Raw genomic sequence first — 19,195 nt, 5'->3', positions numbered from 1 at the left:
CAATTATTGTGCCTGCTTCAGTTATTTCATCTGTAAAGTGAGAATAATGGTTGCACCTCTCCCCCATGGTTGTTGTGAGGATAAAATGAGATATTTGTAAAGCCCTTTGCAAATTTTAAAGCGCTATGTAAATGCTAGTTATTATGTTAATGTTTAGACTCAGGATTCATGTTTTTCTCTGCATTTTTCCACACTCTACTCTACTGTGCCCTACTATACTTACAGGAGAGTGAGAGAGAAGTTGGATCAATCCCCAGAGTTTCACAGCCTGTTACACTCTTATCATTAAAATTTTGTCGCAAAATGCCCAGCACTAACTCCTCACTCATCATGTACTTCATAAAGGCGTCATCATCTGATGGAACTGCAAAGTGTAGGTGGTATGCCACAGTGGAATTGTCACTACGGAACAACAATTGAAATACAGATAGTAAACACACAGAGAAGATAACTACATAACAGAACCACTTTTAATTTTTCCTATTACTTCTTATTTTTAAAATGCTTTAAAATTGAAAAAGTGCTTTATAAAGATTGTCACCAGATTCCTCCTTCTCAGTAAACCTTGTGAGATATGTATTGCAACTATGAGCTTCCCCATTTCAAAGATAGAAAAACCATGATATCTCATGGTTATATAAATTGGAAAACTGTCTTTAGAACCCAGGTTTCTCTTGACCCAAGTTCCAAGGCTTTCTCCACTACCCTATAATGTTTTCTGAGCAGAATATAAATATGGGAAAGAAGATGTCAAATATGTCTTTTCTTGAAAAGAAATTACATTTTTTAGAGCATGCACTGTAGTATTCAAGCTCTATTTCTACTCTATTAGGGTTAAAGTATAGATGAAGAGGCTTAGCTTATATCTCTATAATAAGTAAAATACACTGAGATAAATTATTATTAGTATATTGTCATAGTAATAACTAATTATTAAGTAGTATACCAGACTTTTTTTCCTCCCATTTCTTCATAAAAGGCCAGCTCTTATTAAAGTCAGTCTCTGAAGGACTAATTGAAGAGATTACTCCTAACCCTCAAAGAACATGTTACTCAATCTTTAGTAGGAGCTCACCCAATTTCAAGACTTAAGTTCTGTTTAGAATATAAAAATCCAGTTTGGGTGAGCCCCTTACTCTAAGGGAAGGAATCATAGTTCTTGGTCCTCTCCATTATAGTTTAGGATATCTCAACTCATAAAGGGAGAAAATAACCAGAGAGGCTTCTCCTCTCCAAATTGCTGAAGGCTTCCAAGGCTCAAGATCAAGATCAGTTCTCAGCAGGAGTTAAAGACTTTTAGCCCATATTCTCACACAATATCAACCATTCTAAACTGATTTTCACTTGTAAGGGGAATTCCTTTTCAGAAGATATTTAAGACATCTTTAATGTCTCCCTTGATGTCTTTGGTTACCAGAGAAACCACTGACCATCAACTGATTGCCAACTAGACTAAACTAGAATTTTTCATTCATCTCAATATCATTCATATACATAATTAGTCACAATACCCATGACTGTCGATCTCTTTTCCATTTTCCCCTCTTAATGCTCTTTTGTGGGAAAAAAAAATTTAAATTTATTTTTAGCATTCTTTTTTTTTAAACTCTGAGTCTTAAATTCTCTCCCTCTCTTTAAGTGTTCCTCCACCCACCGAGAAGGCAAGCAATATTCTATATTAACTTCATATACCTCTTAACCTGATTCATAATTATAAGTGCGCTGGAGGCAAGATCCAAGTACATGTACAAATTCTGATAGATACAGTGGGGAGGATCTAATTAATGGCTTGAAACTTAGTTAAATGTGGCCTAACTATCTAACCCTAGCTGTAACTCCTATCTTGTTCCATTGGTTCAAGATGACTCAAACAGAATATCATCAATAACAATTAAGAAAAATATAGATGCTCCCACTTGGGAATAGCCTCTGAAGGTAATATCCTGCAGAAATGCAAGCACTATTTAAATTCCTATAAAGCAATGAGAATGAAGATGAATAGGTAAATGGCACCCTCTAGTGATCACATTCCCACTGGCCTTTTACAAATAATAAGGTCCAAACCAAAAGAATACACAGAATCACAGGGCTTTAGGGAAATGGTCCTTCAGCTTTTTTTGCTGGAAGAGCTAAGAGCAGAAATAATATTTTACCTTTCTTTGTACCTACTGCTTTGTATAGTGTCTGCCACATACTGGGTGATTAATCAATTTTTATTGATTCAAAAGATTCAATTTGCCTCTTTGTACTTTCCCATTGTTCCTAACCTCTATTCTGCTTTGGACTTTGAAATTCAATTACCCCAGTTTTGTGTCTCCTGAAACCTCTTTCTTCCTTTAATTATTTTTAATAAGAACCAATCCTTTAAGGGGAGCTACCAGGACAATCATTCTTACCTTGTTTACTTCAAAGGCTGCCTTGAGGATCAGATGCAACAATGGTTGCAGTAAAGAAATGGGACCTGATGATATTGCTTGTCAGAGGCTTGGCCAGCTGGGAGATTCCCTCGCATGGAGTAGCTAGTTAACCAGAGAGCCAGCCTTATACAACCACCTTCTTATTATTTCTCAGGTCCTTGGTCCTACTGTTAATTCCCCCAGTGGGCAATGAATGTCCTACTACAGGAGGCTAGCAAAATCAGAAAAGATCTCAGCTGGAAAAATCTAGGTTCTAGTTTCTGCTTTGCTGCTAGTTCTGCCCAACTTTGAGAAAGTCCCTACCTTTCTCTGGATCTTATTTCCTCATCTGGGCTTGGGCCTGAACTTTCACCTAACAGTGAATGGTACAGGCTGAGTAATGATTAGGGTTGGGCACTATCTGAAAGCAAAGCTTTCTACCTCCAAGATCAGTGCAGAAACTAAAGGGGAGAGAAAGGAGGGAGTGTCAGGGTACTCCAACTGAGGCTGATCCAAATTCCCCTCAGGTCAGGTTGAGATTTAGGAGGATAAGACTCCCCAAAGAACATATATAGCAATGGTGACATAGGATCAGAGATCAGAGATTTCAAACTATCAGAAATACATAGGTCATTGAGTACAACATTCTCATTTTACAAATGAAAAACTAAGTTCAAGTAAGGTTACATGATTTGCCAAAGTCACATAAGTAGTAAGCAAGTCAAGGAGCATTTATATTATTTTTTATATACCATATTTACATCATAATACAATATATTATGTAAAATTCAATCATGCTATATAAAATATAATTATATTCTATAATATGTTCATGTTATATTCTATAACATGTTCATATGATATATTATATATTTGTATTATGTAGTGTAAATATATCATATTTATGTTATATCATATAAAACAATTATAATTATATTAACAGTATGTATATATTTATAAAGGGCCTACTATACACACATCCAAGAACTGTGCTAAACACTGGATATACTAAGAAAGGCAAAAAGGCTCCTTGAGGAGCCTATCACCTAATGTGGGAGATAACACATAAACAACATTTGTACATAATGTACAAATAAAGACTCTATATCAAATAAATTGGAGGTAGTCTCAACATGAAGTTTAAGGACAGGGAAAGGCTTCTTTAAAAAAAAAAAGGCAGGATTTACCTGGGACTTGAAGGAAGCCAGAGAAGCTGGAAGGCAGAAATAAGGAGGGAACATTCCAAAAGTATGGGATGGGGAAGACAGTGTAAACACCCAGAATTGGGAAATGGAGTGTCATGGAGTATGAAGAACAGCAGAGAAGCCAGAGTCACTGACTCACAGAGTATATAAAGGGGAAAGAGATTTAGGAAGCCTGGAAAACTAGAAGGTCAAGTTATGAAGGACTTTCAAATCCAAACAGAAGATTTTACATTTGATTATGGAGAAAACAGGGAGGAGCCATTGGAGTTTACTGAATGGGGAGCAAGTGACATAGTCAAACCTGTACTTTAGGAAGATCAGTTTGAAAGTTGAGTCTAGATAATATAGAATGGGGAAAGACTTGAGGCAGAGAGACCAAGCAGCAGGCTTCTGCTATAGGGCAGGTGTGAGGTGATGAGGGACTTGTAGAAGTGCCAAAGGAGAGAAGGGGGTGTTTGAGAGATAGTACTAGAAAATAGTAAAGGTGGGGTTTAAACACAGATCCTTGGACTACAAAGCCAGCCCATTTTTTACTATGTCACACTGCCTCTAAATAAAGCAGTCCTTGAAACTAGAAACTGGGTGAATGCCCATCAGTTGGGGAATAGCTGAATAAGTTATGGTATATGAATGTAATGGAAAATTCTTGTTCAATAAGAAACAAGCAGCAGGATGATTTCAGAGAGACCTGGAGAGACTTACAGGAACTTGTGCTGCCTCAAGTGAGCAGAACCAAGAGAAAGTTGTACACAGCAAAACGATTTTGTGATGATCAACTGTAATGCACTTGGCTCATCTCAACAATGAGGTGATTCAAGGCAATTCCAATAGACTTGGGATAGAATATTGATATCCACATTCAGAGAGAAGTATGGAGACTGAATGTGGATCAAAATATAGTATTCTCACCTTTGCTATTGTGGTTGTTTGCTTGTTTGTTTGTTTTTTTCTTTCTTGGGTTTTTTTCCCCTTTTGATCTGATTTTTTTTTTTTTTTTTTTTGCTCAACATGACAAATATGGAAATATGTTTAGAAGACTTGCACACCTTTAGTCTGTATCAGACTGCTTGCCGTCTTGGGGTGGGGGTAGAGGGCAGAGGAGAGGGAGAAAAATCTGAAACAAGATTTTGCATAGGTGGAGGCTGAATTTGCATGTATTTGGAAAAATAAAATACCATTAAAAAATAAAACAGCCCTTGCTTTTAATGAACTTTTGTCCTATTATTATTCAGTTATTTCAGTTGTGACTGACTCATGTGAACACATTTCAGGTTTTCTTGGCTAACTTACTGGAATAGTTTGTCATTTCCTTCTTCAGCTCATTTTCATATGAGGAAACTGAGGCAAACAGGGTTAAGTAACTTTCCCAGGGTCACACAGTTATTAAGCATCTGAGGATAAATTTGAACTCAAACTTCAGGCTTAGCATTCTATCTACTCCATCACCTAATTATATGTTCTGTAGGGGGATAGAACATGTATGTATGTGTGTGTGTGTATGTGTATATATATATATATATATATATATATATGTGTGTGTGTGTGTGTGTGTGCATACACATAACTGTATAATATACATATAATACCTATTATATGTATTTTATACATATAAACCTATGAAAACATAATGGAATATTCAAATATCTAATTTAATTGATCTGAATGTTCCCTTGAACAATGTAGAATATCATTCATCCATTCTTGCCTCTCTTTCCTGTCTCTTGTCTATGTCTTCCCATAAATGCATCCTAGGGTTATCAGACATATTCAAGATCTTTGTTGTTTTCTCCTAAGAGCAAGAAGAAATATGAAATACTTCAATGCTTTTACCGTCAAGATTCTTCCTTGATTATATGCTACAGTCTATTCACAAATGTTTAAATACCTCTCCATCACTATATAGATAATATCAATTTTAATTCTTCAGAGATTGTTGTATTCCTTTGTTCACTGCCATGTAGCAACATTGATAAAATGCTATTATTAAAAATTTACTGATGAAAATTATCAGACAAAAAGGATTTCCAATCTTGCATATTATTCTCCCCCCTTCCTCCTCCCCAGCTTTCTCTCTCTCTCATACTTGCTCTCAGGGATGCTTAACTTCAAGCTTAACCTATGAAACATGTAACACAAGCTAATTTTTTAAGGGACACACTAGCAGCTTGAGGGAATTAGGAGAGGCCTCAAGATAGTAGTGTTTGAGTTGTGCTTTAAAAGATATTAGAGATTCCCAGAAGCAGACATGAAAAGGAAATGCATCTTGGGTATGAAGATAAGATATGGAATGACATGTATAAGGAATGAAACAAAGGACAGTCTGGTGGGACTGAAGTTTTACTGAAGGAGAACAGTGTACAAGTCTAGAAAGGTAGCTTGGAACCAGCATCAACCCTGAAGTAAAAAGGAACACCCCATCTCCAAATACCCTAATATTAAACAAACTATCCAAATTTACTAGTCCTCAATCTTATATTTCAAAAGAAATAAGAGACAATTTCTAAGTTTTCTTAAAATTTCAAACCTATGCTTTTGCATTTGTTTGTATTTGATCATAGAGCTATGTCACAATGGAGAATGTTAAAGAACAAAGCAACTATTTACTTCTAATTCTTCACCCCAGATTAAGGACAAATGTCTCCCAAATCGCCAGCTATTTGCCTGTTTCTTGCTGGTCAAGGGTAAAGATAGGTTACAAGAAACCATCAACCTACTGGTGTATGATTTTAAGACATGGGATGCAGCCAATGTCAAAGAATTGAAAATGAATCTCAATCCCAGGGCAATGGAAAATCCCAGAGTGGGTATGAACTAAATATATAGGATCAACAAGAAACTTGGAAGAACATGAGTAAATTATGTCACCAGGGAAATCTTTGATAGGAAGAGGAAAGTGAGTAAGTTATGACAAGTGGGCAGCCCAACTATTTCATAAGCATTTTCTTAATGTCAGGAAGGCCTCTGGCACACTGGAGGGACCATTCTATAGTAAACTTATTGGAGGTCACAGACAAGAGTCACAAAGCATGGATAGGTATGGTTTGAGTTTTTATTTTAATTACTGAGAAGAACATTGCAAAAGATGATAAGAAACTCACTTGATATTTGGGTTAGTACAAACAAATTAAAAAAATAAACTTCCTTCTGTTTGAGAAATAAAGGTACCATTTGGGGGAGTGATAACTTTTTTCTTCTTCTGTTTCCTTCTATGAGAAAAACTAAAAATTGAGCATTTCCTACCTATTCAAAAAAGATTTCTTAACAATATCCAAATCTAGTTCAGCTTTTCTTCCTACCTATTCTAGTTGCTGCCTGGAGAGATCCATTGCAGCATCCTCCATTCTATTTTGTTCAACATTATAATCTAGTTATAACCCAAAGTGCAGATAAGAAGAAAACTTGGGCCAGGAAATATCTGCAAAGTTAAGTGAGACTCGGCTTTCTCGATTTTTTCAGATAAAGGAATCTAAGCACACCTAGCCAGCACTTTTAAATGTTTTGGGAGGAGGAGGAATGTGGGGAATTAGCTAAGATTTTCACTTATCATGCAATTTGCAATTTAAATAGTGGCCTAGATATCACAGTGCTAAAACAAGGTTGGTTTTTAGGTTGTTTTAAATCCAGACCTAAGTGGGAAACTGCATCTTTCACCCTTTAAGCTGATTAAAATCAGTAATTTACAGTCTGAGAGTTGCCTGGGGCAATAAAAAGTGACCAATATATAGAATCACATATTCTTTATCAAAGTCAAAATTTGAACAAGTTCTTAACTTCAAGTCATACCATTGTCCACTGAATCATATTGTGATATATTAATAATACTGGACAGTGAGATGGCACAGTGGAAAGAGTGCCAAGCCTGGAGTCAGAAAGACTCATTTTCAGGAGTTCAAATCTGATCTCATATATTTAGTAATTGTGCAATTACTAAGGAAATAATCCTTATTATTAGGCAAGTCATTTAACCCTGTTTGCCTCATTTCCTTATTGGCAAAATGAGCTGGAGAAGAAAATGGCAAACTGCTCCAGTATCTCTGCCAGGAAAACCTCAAATGGGGTCATGAAGAGTCAGATGAGCCTGAAATAACTGAAGAACAACAATAACAATAATATTGTGAAACCCCATAAGTGAGGAAATGATCCAGTGCAGAGAGCAATTTATTTGAAATCAAAAGACCTGGGTTTGAATCCTTACTGTTCTACTTGCCACTTATACAACCCTGAACAAGTATTTACCCTTTCCGGTTCTGAAGCCTACATTACTCCTGCAAAAAATCATAGGGAGCAATCTGTGCTAAAGAGAGAAAATCAGAGTAAAACCATCCTTAGAAGAATGGAAATCTAGGATAAATGATACTGTGATGCCTTCTTCCAATAAGCCAACATTTAGATATAGTTAAAATGAACAAGGATGTCTTAGAGGGGAAAAACAGATAGAGGTATAATAAAAGGGCTGTATTTAAGGCTCAGAAGTTAAATGACTTGCCTACGTTTGAACTATCAATAAACGTAGGAGATGAAATTTAAACTCGGACCTTCTTGGTTCCCAATCAATTCCCTTCCCAGCATTCCACAGTCCTTTCTGTCGTAATCATTTATGTACATTCCTCTATTCACCATTGGACTAGAAGGTCCTGAAGAGCAAAGACTATGTTGTTTATTATCAGCATATTCATAACACTAAACAAAGTGGGTTTTACACATAGTAAGTATGAAATAATTGCTAGGGGTGTTCTTGTTTTTGTTTTTTTCAGAAATTCAACTTATAACAATTCTGAAACACCTGTGATGAAAAATGCTATCCACTTCCAGAGAAAGAACTAATGAAATTGAATACAAATTGAAGCATACTTGGTCATTTTTTGCTTGTTTGTTTGATTTTTTTTTTTTTTGGAGGAGGGGCGGGGATTGAACTCAAAACTTTAAAAAAAAAATTAAAATGTTTTCACATGTAATTGGAAAAAATAAAATATAAAAATTTTAAACGAGGGGCAGCTAGTTGGTATATTAGATAGAGCACCAGCCCTGAAGTCAGGAGGACCTGAGTTCATATCTGGCCTCAGGCACTTAACACTTCCTAGCTGTGTGACCCTGGACAAGTCACTTAACTCCAACTGCCTCAGCAAAAAAATAAATAAATAAATAAATAAAAAATAAAAAGTAATTCCACTTATATGTGAAGTAACAAAATATTCCCCCAAAGTAATAGGAGATAACTGAAGATGGAATTAAAAAAAAAAGACAAAACAAAAATTATTAATCCCCTATTATATTTCAAACACTGTGTTCAGTGCAAATATGACTTCATTTGATCTTCACAACAATCGTGGGAAATAGGTGCTAGTAATACCTCCATTCTAAGCTGAGGCAGACAGTGACAGCGTTACGCAGCTGGTATGTGTCTATGGTCAGATTTGAATTTGACTTCCGACCTAGAATTCTATTTCACTACCTAACTCTCTCTTAAGTAATTTAATTTTTTTTAAGGGCAATGTTTTACCTTGTAGGACAAAAAGAAAATGGGGAGGAGGTTATGGCTAAATAGAAAGCTGACTTTTTATGACTAAGTCCTTCAGATCTTATGCAGCTTCCCCAGTGGTGCAATCTTGTTTTTCCAAAGTCTAGCAAAGTAGCGACAGTATTCTAAGATTTACAAAATGGTTTTTCTCATGACCACCTGGTGAAGTACAGATGAGGAAATTGAGGTACAGAGAGATGTAGCTAGTGTGTGCCAGAATTGGGTTTTGAATCTAGGTCTCTTGACTCGCTAGTCTAGCATACTCCTTTGGGAATATCATATTGCTTCAATGTAATTGCCCATTCTGCCCAGTTGGATTAGATTCTCAAGAAGGTCATTCTCTGTCTTAAAAATCTTCTTTTTTTTTTTTTTCTTTTCTCCTATGCCTTCATTTCTCATATTTTAGAGAAGGCCATAAATAGGAGGTTACTGAAATATTGAGAAAAGAGGACTTTTGCCATTAAAATTTTGGGTCTCCATTAGTCCACCAGGAAAAATGAAAAGCCATCTCTATCCTTTCACCTAAGACCAAGAGATGTTGAATCCATTATACTCATAGTCTGTCTTTCTGCCAAAAAGTCATCTCAGATAAGCTAATAGTACTTTATATTTTTTAAATTTCTAGGGAAAAACTCAAGAATTTCCCTCACAAGAGCCTTCCAAAGAGGAAAACCTTCCTTTGTTCAAACTTTGAGGAAACATGTACAATACCATAGGAAGTAGGAAAATTATATATGTGATTTTCATTGGTATTGGGAAAGTCTAGATTTTTTAAAATTCTCTGCACCTTATTAAATTGCCTGGGGCTCTGAAAGACTGGTTAAATGACTTTCATAGGTCATTCAATATGTATAAGAGAAAGGTAGATCTTTCTAATTCCAATGCCAAGTCTTTATCTCCTATGACACTATACCTTTATGTAAAGCAATTAAGCCCAAAATTTCTAAAGACTGTTGGACATTCTTACCTGGAGTCAGCTATTTCAACTGAAGCAAAATATCGGCTCAGAGCTGGAGATGAACCGTAAAGAGTTGTGAGCTGTGGAGGGAGGACAAAGGATAGATTATTTCCTCATCCTAAAATGTAAAACTATTTCTTCCAAAGAAAATTTACTTTAGTCATGTATCAGTGTATGTATAAGTTTATAAGCTAGGTGATACAGTGAGTGGACAGAGCAATGGATCTGGGGTCAAGAAGACCCAAATCAAATCTAGTCTCAGACACTTATGGGCAAGCCAGTTAACTTTTGTCTGCTTTAACTTACTCATTAGTTAAAAAATAGGGATGATAATAATATATTTTATTTTTTGAAAACCTTAAAGTACTATGCAATTGCTAATATTGCCATTTTATATAGGGTCAAAGAAAGGGAAAGCAGTGACCCAAAAAACAATTTTGAAAACTAATTTCATTTCCTACTGAATCAAATAAGATCAGGTAACCATTATGACATCTTTTATATAGCACAATGATATTTTATTATCTTATTAGTGTTGTTGATTAGACTTGACCACAGGAAAAATAGAAATACAGAGATGGGATGGAAAGTCTCAAAAGAGTAATGATATCACTCACAACAGACTTTAGTATACTTCACTCCCTAATCCACTGTATAGAACCAGAGTCATATCATTTCTCTGGGACCAGAAAAGGAAACAAGCCTTTTGATCAAATGATATTTTTCACTCTAGAAGAAAAATTCCCTAAAATATAAAGGAAAGGGACCAAAGCATTTTACAGATCACTTTTTTTAAATTGATTTAGTATTTTTCAATACTTATGGCTAAAACATTCATTAATATTTTACCTAAGACCCTCCTCGTTGGTTCCTAAGTATTCCCTTAAACCCTGAGCTTACTCCATGGCTGTCCCCAAGTTTCCCTGAATACTTTCTATCTCCCCAACTTGAGTTACCTAAAGTCAAATCCTGGCAGCAATCATGATAAGACCACATTATGTTTATTTGCTCTCTAAAGTACATTCTCATACAATTTGATTTTTCTCCATAAGGAACAGAATTAGTACCAGAATTGCCCCAGCCTCCATGTACATATCTGAGCTTTTTCTGAAGTCATCATCCTAGTACCATAGACATAGGTGTGGTTGAGAGATACCTGGATGGAATGGCCTTTATCATCATGTGCCATAGACTCTATTGTTCCATGAAAGCACTGAAGAAGAAACTAGTAGGAGTAATAAAGCTCTGAGAGAAGAATTTGCCTCATACTCTATCCCCAGTCCAATACAGACTATCACAACACATTCCACTAACTTCTCAGAAAAAAAGACTATCACGATACCTGAAGTTATTAAGCTTCTTTAGTTGCCATATTTATAGCTCAATCCAAGCATAGTGATGTCTTGGAGGGGGAGCAGTTGGTAAATAAACATATGGGATAAGGACAGGGTAGGGATAGGGACCTGCTGCATGATTTCATTAATACAGGAAACTCTCAGGTAAGGAAACTTTTATCAATAAAGATTGGCAATTTTTCTGCAACTTATAGCACTAGGAAGTTGCCCAGAAGTCTTCAAAGTGAAACCCAGATCTTTCTGGATTAAACAGCTCTCTAATACCCAATGCCAACTCCCAAACACATATACATGAATGTGAAAATAAAAAAATTAAAAAAAAAAACTCAGACATCTAAATGAGTGTGAAGCAAGGAAGTCATGACTCATTCTGACTCAAAGGATAATTAGAAAACAACCCCATTACTTCCGCTATCATAGATTTCATCACCAGCTTTCTAGTCAAGGCAGAAATAGGCTAGACTTTGTCTTAATAAAGGTAACACAAAGAACTGGTAGGGGAAATAAAGTGGAATTAATTTTTTGATGTCTTATCTGTAAAATGGTGTATGTACCTGGTTGAATGCTTAGCATAGTGTCCAAAATGATATAAGAATCTTAAACCAAACCACTAATAGTAAAGGGAAGAAAAACCTGGCAGGTAATTGGGAGAAAGTTTAAGAATATTGTGTTTTACAAAGCATGTTAAGTCAGGAAGAGGATAATTGTCATGTTCACTCCAAACTCCTATTAATCATCTATTTCCAAGAATACCCAGAAATTGGCATAAAAAAGAAAATATGACAAACAGGAAAAAAAATCAGACTCATTTGGAACTATGGCCAAATGGGTACAAAACTGTGCATACTCTTTGACCTAGAAAAAGAGAGAAAGAAAAAGAGATAAAAAGAAAGAGTGAAAGAGAAAAAGAGAGAAAGGAAAAGAAAGAAAGAAAGAAAGAAAGAAAGAAAGAAAGAAAGAAAGAAAGAAAGAAAGAAAGAAAGAAAGAAGGAAAAAGAAAGAGAGAGAAAGAAAAAAAAGAAAGAGAGAGACAAGGAAAAAAGAAAGAGGGAGGAAAGGAAGGAGGGAGAGAAAGGGAAGAAGGGATGGAGGGAGAGAGAAGGAAGGAGGGATGGAGGGAGAGAGAGGGAAGGAGGGAAGGAAGGAAGGAAGAAGGGAAGGAAGGAAGGAAGGATATATATATATATATATATATGTATGTAAATATTTATAGAAGTTTTTTTTGTAGTAGTAAAGAATTGAAAATTAGGGGATATTTATCAACTGGGCAATGGCTGACCAAGTTGTGATACATTATTGTGATGGAATACTATTGTGTTATAAGAAAGGATGATCAGGATGCTCTCAGAAAAACCTGGAAAAACTTGCAAAGTGAAGTGAGCACAACCAAAAGAAGAGTGCACACAGTAACAGCAACAGGACATGAGGATTAACTATGAATTATTTAGCAATTTTCTGCAATACAATGATCCAAGACCATTTCAAAGGATTCATGAAGAGACATGTTATCCACCTCCAGAGAAAGAACTGTTGGAGTATGAATGCAGATTGAAACCAATTTTTTAAACTTTATTTTTCTTATTTTGTTTAGTTTGGGAGGGACCTGGGTTTGTTTGTTTTTTTTTTTCCCCACAACATGAAAAAATGTTTTACACTGACTACATATGTATAACCTATAGCAAATTGCTTGTCTTTTCAATGAAGAGGAATGGGGAGGAAGGAAGACAGTTTGGAACTCAATTTTTTTTTTTTTTAAATGAATGTTAGAAATTATTTTTACAAGTAACTAGGGGAATTTTTTTTTAAAAGAGAAAACACATAGAATGATAGGTTAAAAGTTAGAAAGGACTTCAGAAGTCATTTTGTTCAACTTCCTTCATTTTACAGAACAGCAATGTGAACCCCAAAGAAGCAAAATAATCACTCTGACACCAAACAACTAATTAGTGAAATACCCAAGATTTGAATCCAGCTCCCCCGACCCCCCCACCCCTACCACATACATTCCAAATCTAGAGAGTTTCCAACTGTTCTCTCTTTCTTTTACCTCTTAGGCTGGGACTATAAAAATTGCCCTAGACATTCAACAAGGTGAACAGTCTACTTCCCTTCTCTGTTTGACTATTGAGATGAAGGAACAACTCTCTGGGCCTCCAGTTTATTTTCTTTTCCCATCTATAAATTGGGAATGATAATATGCCCCACCCATCCACTTCACAGGATTGTGATGGCAATAAATGAGCTGTCCCCAAGGTAGTGCCTGTTTTCTAGATCAGTGAAACAAGGTGTGACACACATATTCACATTAACTTTGTGAGTTATCAGTTCAGGGAAGGATTTTCCACTGAGAAAGTAAATACCATGGGTGTGTTTTCAGATTCAGTTCCTGCAAATACTTTCTAGATAATACAAGCTTAAACTTCGACACATGACAAAGACTATTTCATAATGAAGACTATTAACAGGAAATAAAAAATAATGAGAAATAAAAATAAATCATCCAAAGAGACAAACATTACCACAAAAGGAACCATAAAATGTTATCCTTAGGGGCACAGATATCATCTTCTAAAGAAAGTCTCACATGGATTCAAATGGAAGTCTCACTACATTCCCAAATCCAGTCCAGTTTTTGCTTAACTTCTTCAGTGACTTTTCAGGAACGGATACTGGCCAGAACAGTAGCTCCCAGGTAGAATCTTTTCTCATAGAAGCAATGTATGGAGTACATGATTCAATTCTGGAAAATCCACATCTTAAGGGGACTAACAGAACAGATCAGTCTATCAAAATTTCTAAATTATTATCAAGGAAGAAAAGTAGTTGGATTATAAAGTCTAAAATCAAATATGGTTCCTCACTGAACTCTGCGTAATTGTGATAACCAAGCCTGGCTCTAGAGAAGATACAAGAAAATAAACTTCTGACGTCTTTTTATTTAAAAGTGGGAACTGGGGTGGAAGGATTTATGGGTGGGGAAAATAACAAGTATCATCCAATTCAGTTCTTATGCTATTCAATTTTGCTGAACTGATTATTTTTTCTTTTTAAAAATCTTTATTACAATGTGTAAGCTTTCTGAGTAAGGAAAAAGAGGATGACGTAAACACAAAAGATATCAATATATTTTGTAAAAATGTGATTTCTCTCAGATCTTTAGACCTAGAGATTTTCTGGAATTGATCCAGAAATAGCAAAGGGTCTAAGAGAATACACCCCCAGACCAGTCCAATATCAATTCCAATCTCAACCCACAAAGATGTCTGCATTTGGCTACAGGTTAATCACTATCATTTACTATTCACCCAGTACTGCCACTGAAAAAAAAGAGAGCAAAAAGAATGAAGAGAGGATTCATTTCAATAATGATAATGATAAACATACTTAAATAGCATTTTAAAATTTATTAAAACCACTTCTAAACTTTGATTTCTATCCAAATCAAAAAGAAAATTTCAAGATCAAAGCCATTTGCAGAGTTATTCAGTTGTGGAGTTGTTGTTCCATGTTAACTACTGACAGCTTAATGAGAGTAAATAAAAAGATATAATTACCCTTTTATTGAGCTCATTAGATAGTATGTCCTCTTGAGCCACACACTCTTCTGGAATCTTTAGTGTGACCAAGAATGTTTTATTAGCTACCAATTCAAGTTCTTCGTTTTCATCTTCATCTCTATAGCTTGCTAAAATGAAAACAAAGAAAAAGGAAATCAAATTAAAATAGTTATTGGGGATAAATAAAAAAAAAAACTTTTTATGTGTTAATAACTTGTGAAAAAGGGAGGTAAAATGTTGTGTTATAATGAAATTCACAAAGCAAGGCTGTATATAGTAAGTATAAGTAAAAACACAGATAACAGAAAAAGACTTAAATCAAAGGAATGACCCTAACGGACACCAGGAAGGCTCCCCTATAAATTATTTCTGTAAATTTTGAGCCTTGCCCACTTTAATTCTCAGATACCCCACAAACAACAGATTCTGGGATGAAACGCATTAATCCAGTTTAGCTACTGAATACCAGGCTGAATTCAAAAACTATCCATAGAGATAATGGCAAAACCAGGTTAGAGTCTCATAAAGGAAAACCTATATTTAAATGATATGTGTCACTAATATACTGGAGATATTAATTGATCCAATCATTCTGAAAAAAAAATTGGAACTTTACCGAAAAAGTCACTAAATTGTTGAAATCACGAAATTTTAAGTCAGTGATACTGCTTAGACTTAGATTTCCCAACAGACCAAAGAAATAGAGGAAATTGAGAAAAGACTTTTATATACAAAAATAAAAAAAAACAATCTTTATAACAACACTTTTTTGTTGCAGGAAGGAAATTAGTGAACATCCACAGAAAAATGGTTGAAAAATTATGATATATGGATATTTGTCATAATAATATAAGAGAGAAATTCAGAGGAACATGAGAATATATTTTATATATTTTAAAGGAAAAAGTAGAGTGAACCAGAAAAATAAATTACACAACAAGTACATTGTAAAGAAAAAATAGGGCAGCTAGGTAGCACAGCAGATAGAATGTCAGGTTTGAAGTGAGAAAGACTCATCTTCCGGAGTTAAAAATCTGGCCTCAGACATTTACTAGTTGTGTGACTCTGGACTACTGTTTGCCTTAGTTGTTTATCTGTAAAATGAGATGGAGAAGAAAATGGCAAATCACTCCAGCGTCTTTGCCATGAAACAGGGTCAAGAAGAGAAGGACACAACTAACACAAATTAACACAAAGGAAAAACAACTTTTCAAGATTTATGAACTTGGATCAACTAAATAAACCAACCTGACACCATAAAACTGAAAATAACATGAATCATACTTTCCACATGTTAACAGAGAACTGATGGACTAAAAGGGGTAGAATGAGATTTATGTTTTCTGACACAGCTAGAGTGAATCTGTTTTCTGGAATATACTTATTTGTCACAAAAGAAAGCTTTTTTTTTTGTTTGTTTGTTTTTTGTTTTTGCTTAGGTTACAAAACTATGAGGGGAAAGGATAGTAATAGTGATTTTTAAAAAAGGAAGAAAATAATCTTAAACATTTGTATCATTGTAACATATATATATATCAGGGGAATTAAGTCATGAAAAAACAAGGACAGACAAAATAAAATAGGAATTAGAACGGCAAATTTATATACATAAAAAAATTGTACATAATTCAGCTTCACAATTTCATATACAATGTTCTTTTTTGTTATTTGCATATGGAAACTGATACTTGTTAAAAGCTGTACATATTTATCATAAAATTATTAATGTTATATGACTCACTTTTGTATTATGAGGGAGTAAATGAAAACTAGAATGTAGATGAAAGACAGCTTTATAAAATCTAATCACTGTACTCCATCCCCCAATAAACCATCAAAAATAGGCATTTTTTAAAAACTAGTCTTTTGCCTTGATTGATACATGAAATTAGTATGTTCACAAAATATTTGCCATATAAAAAACAGACTTTGAACTTGGCCTCTATCTCTGCAGTGTTAGGAATGATATTCTTGTAAACAATGAGTTTTATATTTCTACTTGAGTTCTAATGAGCTCTTGCTATTATCTAATTTTTTTTTTTTTAATCTAGGAAAAGCAACCCTTGAATCTGGTTGCTGCCATTATGGCTGAAAAGCCAGTTACTCATTCTTAGCATAATAATACCCCAGTGGAATAGGTACTAAGGATGACTTTTGTACAATGGAAAACAAATGGGTAGTAAGAATTTAGCTCCTGCTTATAGGTAAGTCTTTTAAAAAAATCCAGCCTTCTAACTTGGTAGTGATGGTTTGCATTGTCCACTGAAAAGGCAAGCAAGTATTTATTAAATGTCTACTACATTTTGAAATATGTGCTAAATATCAACACAGAGAATACAAGTTGTAAGACATAGTCTCCATCCTTCATGGACTCACAATCTAGTTGACAAAATACACCATATGCACAAAAAGATATTCGGTGATAGGTGCCATGAGAATAAAGTAATCCATAAATGCCCTAGCAGTGAAACAAAGAGGAAATTGGTGATTGGGAAGGATTTCATGGAGGAAAAGGAATCCCAGCTAACAATGCTATTGATAATGATGGTGGTGGTGGTAGTGGTAATAATGATAATAGCAATAATAATGGCAGTTAGCATTTATATGTCACCTTAAGGTTTGGAAAATGCCCTGCTGAAATTATCTTATTTTATAAGATGGATCTTAGAAGAGAATTAGCTCTTAAACAAGATGGAAGTGGAAAAAAGAGAGAGGGAGGAAATGGGGGAGAATGACATTCCAAGAAAGAGAAATAGTTTATACAGAGGTTTGGAGAGGGAAAGAGGTGAGATGGGGGAGGAAGGAAGAAAGGAAGGGAGGGATATGGGGAGAGATAGAGACAGAGAGAGACACAGAGAGAGATAGAGACAGAGAGAAGGAGGGAGGAAGGAAAGAAGGGAGGAAGGGAAAGAGGGAAAAATAGTTTGTTTAAAATAGGTAGGGTTACACCAAGTAGTTTATCCTTTAGGCAATGAAGGAGCACTAATAATTCATGAGCAGCAAGTGCCAAGTGATGTCTTAAAGAAAATTACCTAGCAGGGGCATGGAGAATATATTGAAAGGGGGGGAGAGATTAGAGATGCCAGACTGGAGCACATTGCAAAAGTACAAACATGAGGTAATGAGAATCTAAACTAGTCTGTAACAGCAATGGAAAAGTAAGAATGGATGTTATAAATACTGCCAAGGAAGGAATGACAGAACTTGGCAACTGGCAAGATGTGAAGGTGTTTAAAGATAAAACAGGGAAGATAAGAATGATGCAATTATACATAGAAATTTAGAAACAGAATTTTTAGAGTTGGAAAGAAACTTGGAGATCATCTAGCCCAGTGCTTTCTTTTTGTAAATGAAACTGAGATCCCAAGGAGTTAGGGGATTTAACCCATTGTCAGTCACTCAGCTGAGATTAAAACCCAGCTCTCCATATTTTAATGGAGGAGGGAAGGACAGAAGACGAGTAGATTTGAGAGGAAAAGATGATGAATTTGGTTTTACACATGTTCATTTTAAAATGGTGATGGTACAGTGAAGCTAAGATGTTTAGCAGACAATTGGAGATTGAGAACTGAAATGCTTGGGAGCTAGATATATTAATTTGGGTACTATCTGTAGAAAAGTGGTAGTTGAAGACAAAAGCACAGACAACATTTATGAGGAAAATGGGAGTGAAAAGAACTAAGAGGTGAATCTCAAAGATCAATGTTCTTGGTAAGTAGTGTCCTATAGAGGAATCTACATTGGGCCTGGAGTTAGAAGATCCAAGTTCAGATCTAGCTAGCCTCTAACGCTTACTATGGGTAACCCATATAAGAGCCAGAATTTATATAGTTCTTCCAGGTTTCCCTGTATTACCTCATTTAACCTTTAAAAAAACAAACAAACTCTGAGGAGTTAATGTTATCATTATTCCCCTTTTACAGATGAAGAAACTGAGGCTGAAATAAAGTGACTTGTTTAAAAAGTACTGAATAAAGTATAAACTTCTTAGTCTAACATTCAAATATCTAATTCTAACATCCTTTTCCAGACTTATCTCATGTGGCTCTTATTTACATGCTGTACAATACCTACAAACTTGATCTTGATGCTGGTTTTATGTGTAGTCGTCCCCCCTCCCATTTTCCATATATATAGAAATGTTTATTTTATTTGGCATTTGCTAAAATTAGAATTTTTTAAAAATGCTTTTTAAAAGGAGTATTT

The 19,195-nt window shown here is 35.0% G+C and overlaps 1 protein-coding gene across 1 annotated transcript in view; it reads right to left on the bottom strand.

Moving 5' to 3' along the window:
* Positions 1–19,195, bottom strand: part of C3H3orf52 (chromosome 3 C3orf52 homolog) — a 40,243-nt gene that overhangs the window by 2,999 nt on the left and 18,049 nt on the right. Inside the window, exons 3-5 of the mRNA XM_031959654.1 lie at positions 14,987–15,117; positions 10,087–10,157; positions 224–402 (exon numbers count right to left, since the gene is read on the bottom strand). Coding sequence (XP_031815514.1) covers positions 224–402; positions 10,087–10,157; positions 14,987–15,117 — 381 coding nt within the window. The remainder of the gene's footprint in view (positions 1–223; positions 403–10,086; positions 10,158–14,986; positions 15,118–19,195) is intronic.

This window comes from Sarcophilus harrisii, chromosome 3 (assembly GCF_902635505.1).
Source record: "Sarcophilus harrisii chromosome 3, mSarHar1.11, whole genome shotgun sequence".
NCBI classification, from domain to species: domain Eukaryota; kingdom Metazoa; phylum Chordata; class Mammalia; order Dasyuromorphia; family Dasyuridae; genus Sarcophilus; species Sarcophilus harrisii.
The sequence above is the reverse complement of the archived record's forward strand: the minus strand, read 5'-3'. Positions and strand labels throughout refer to the sequence as shown.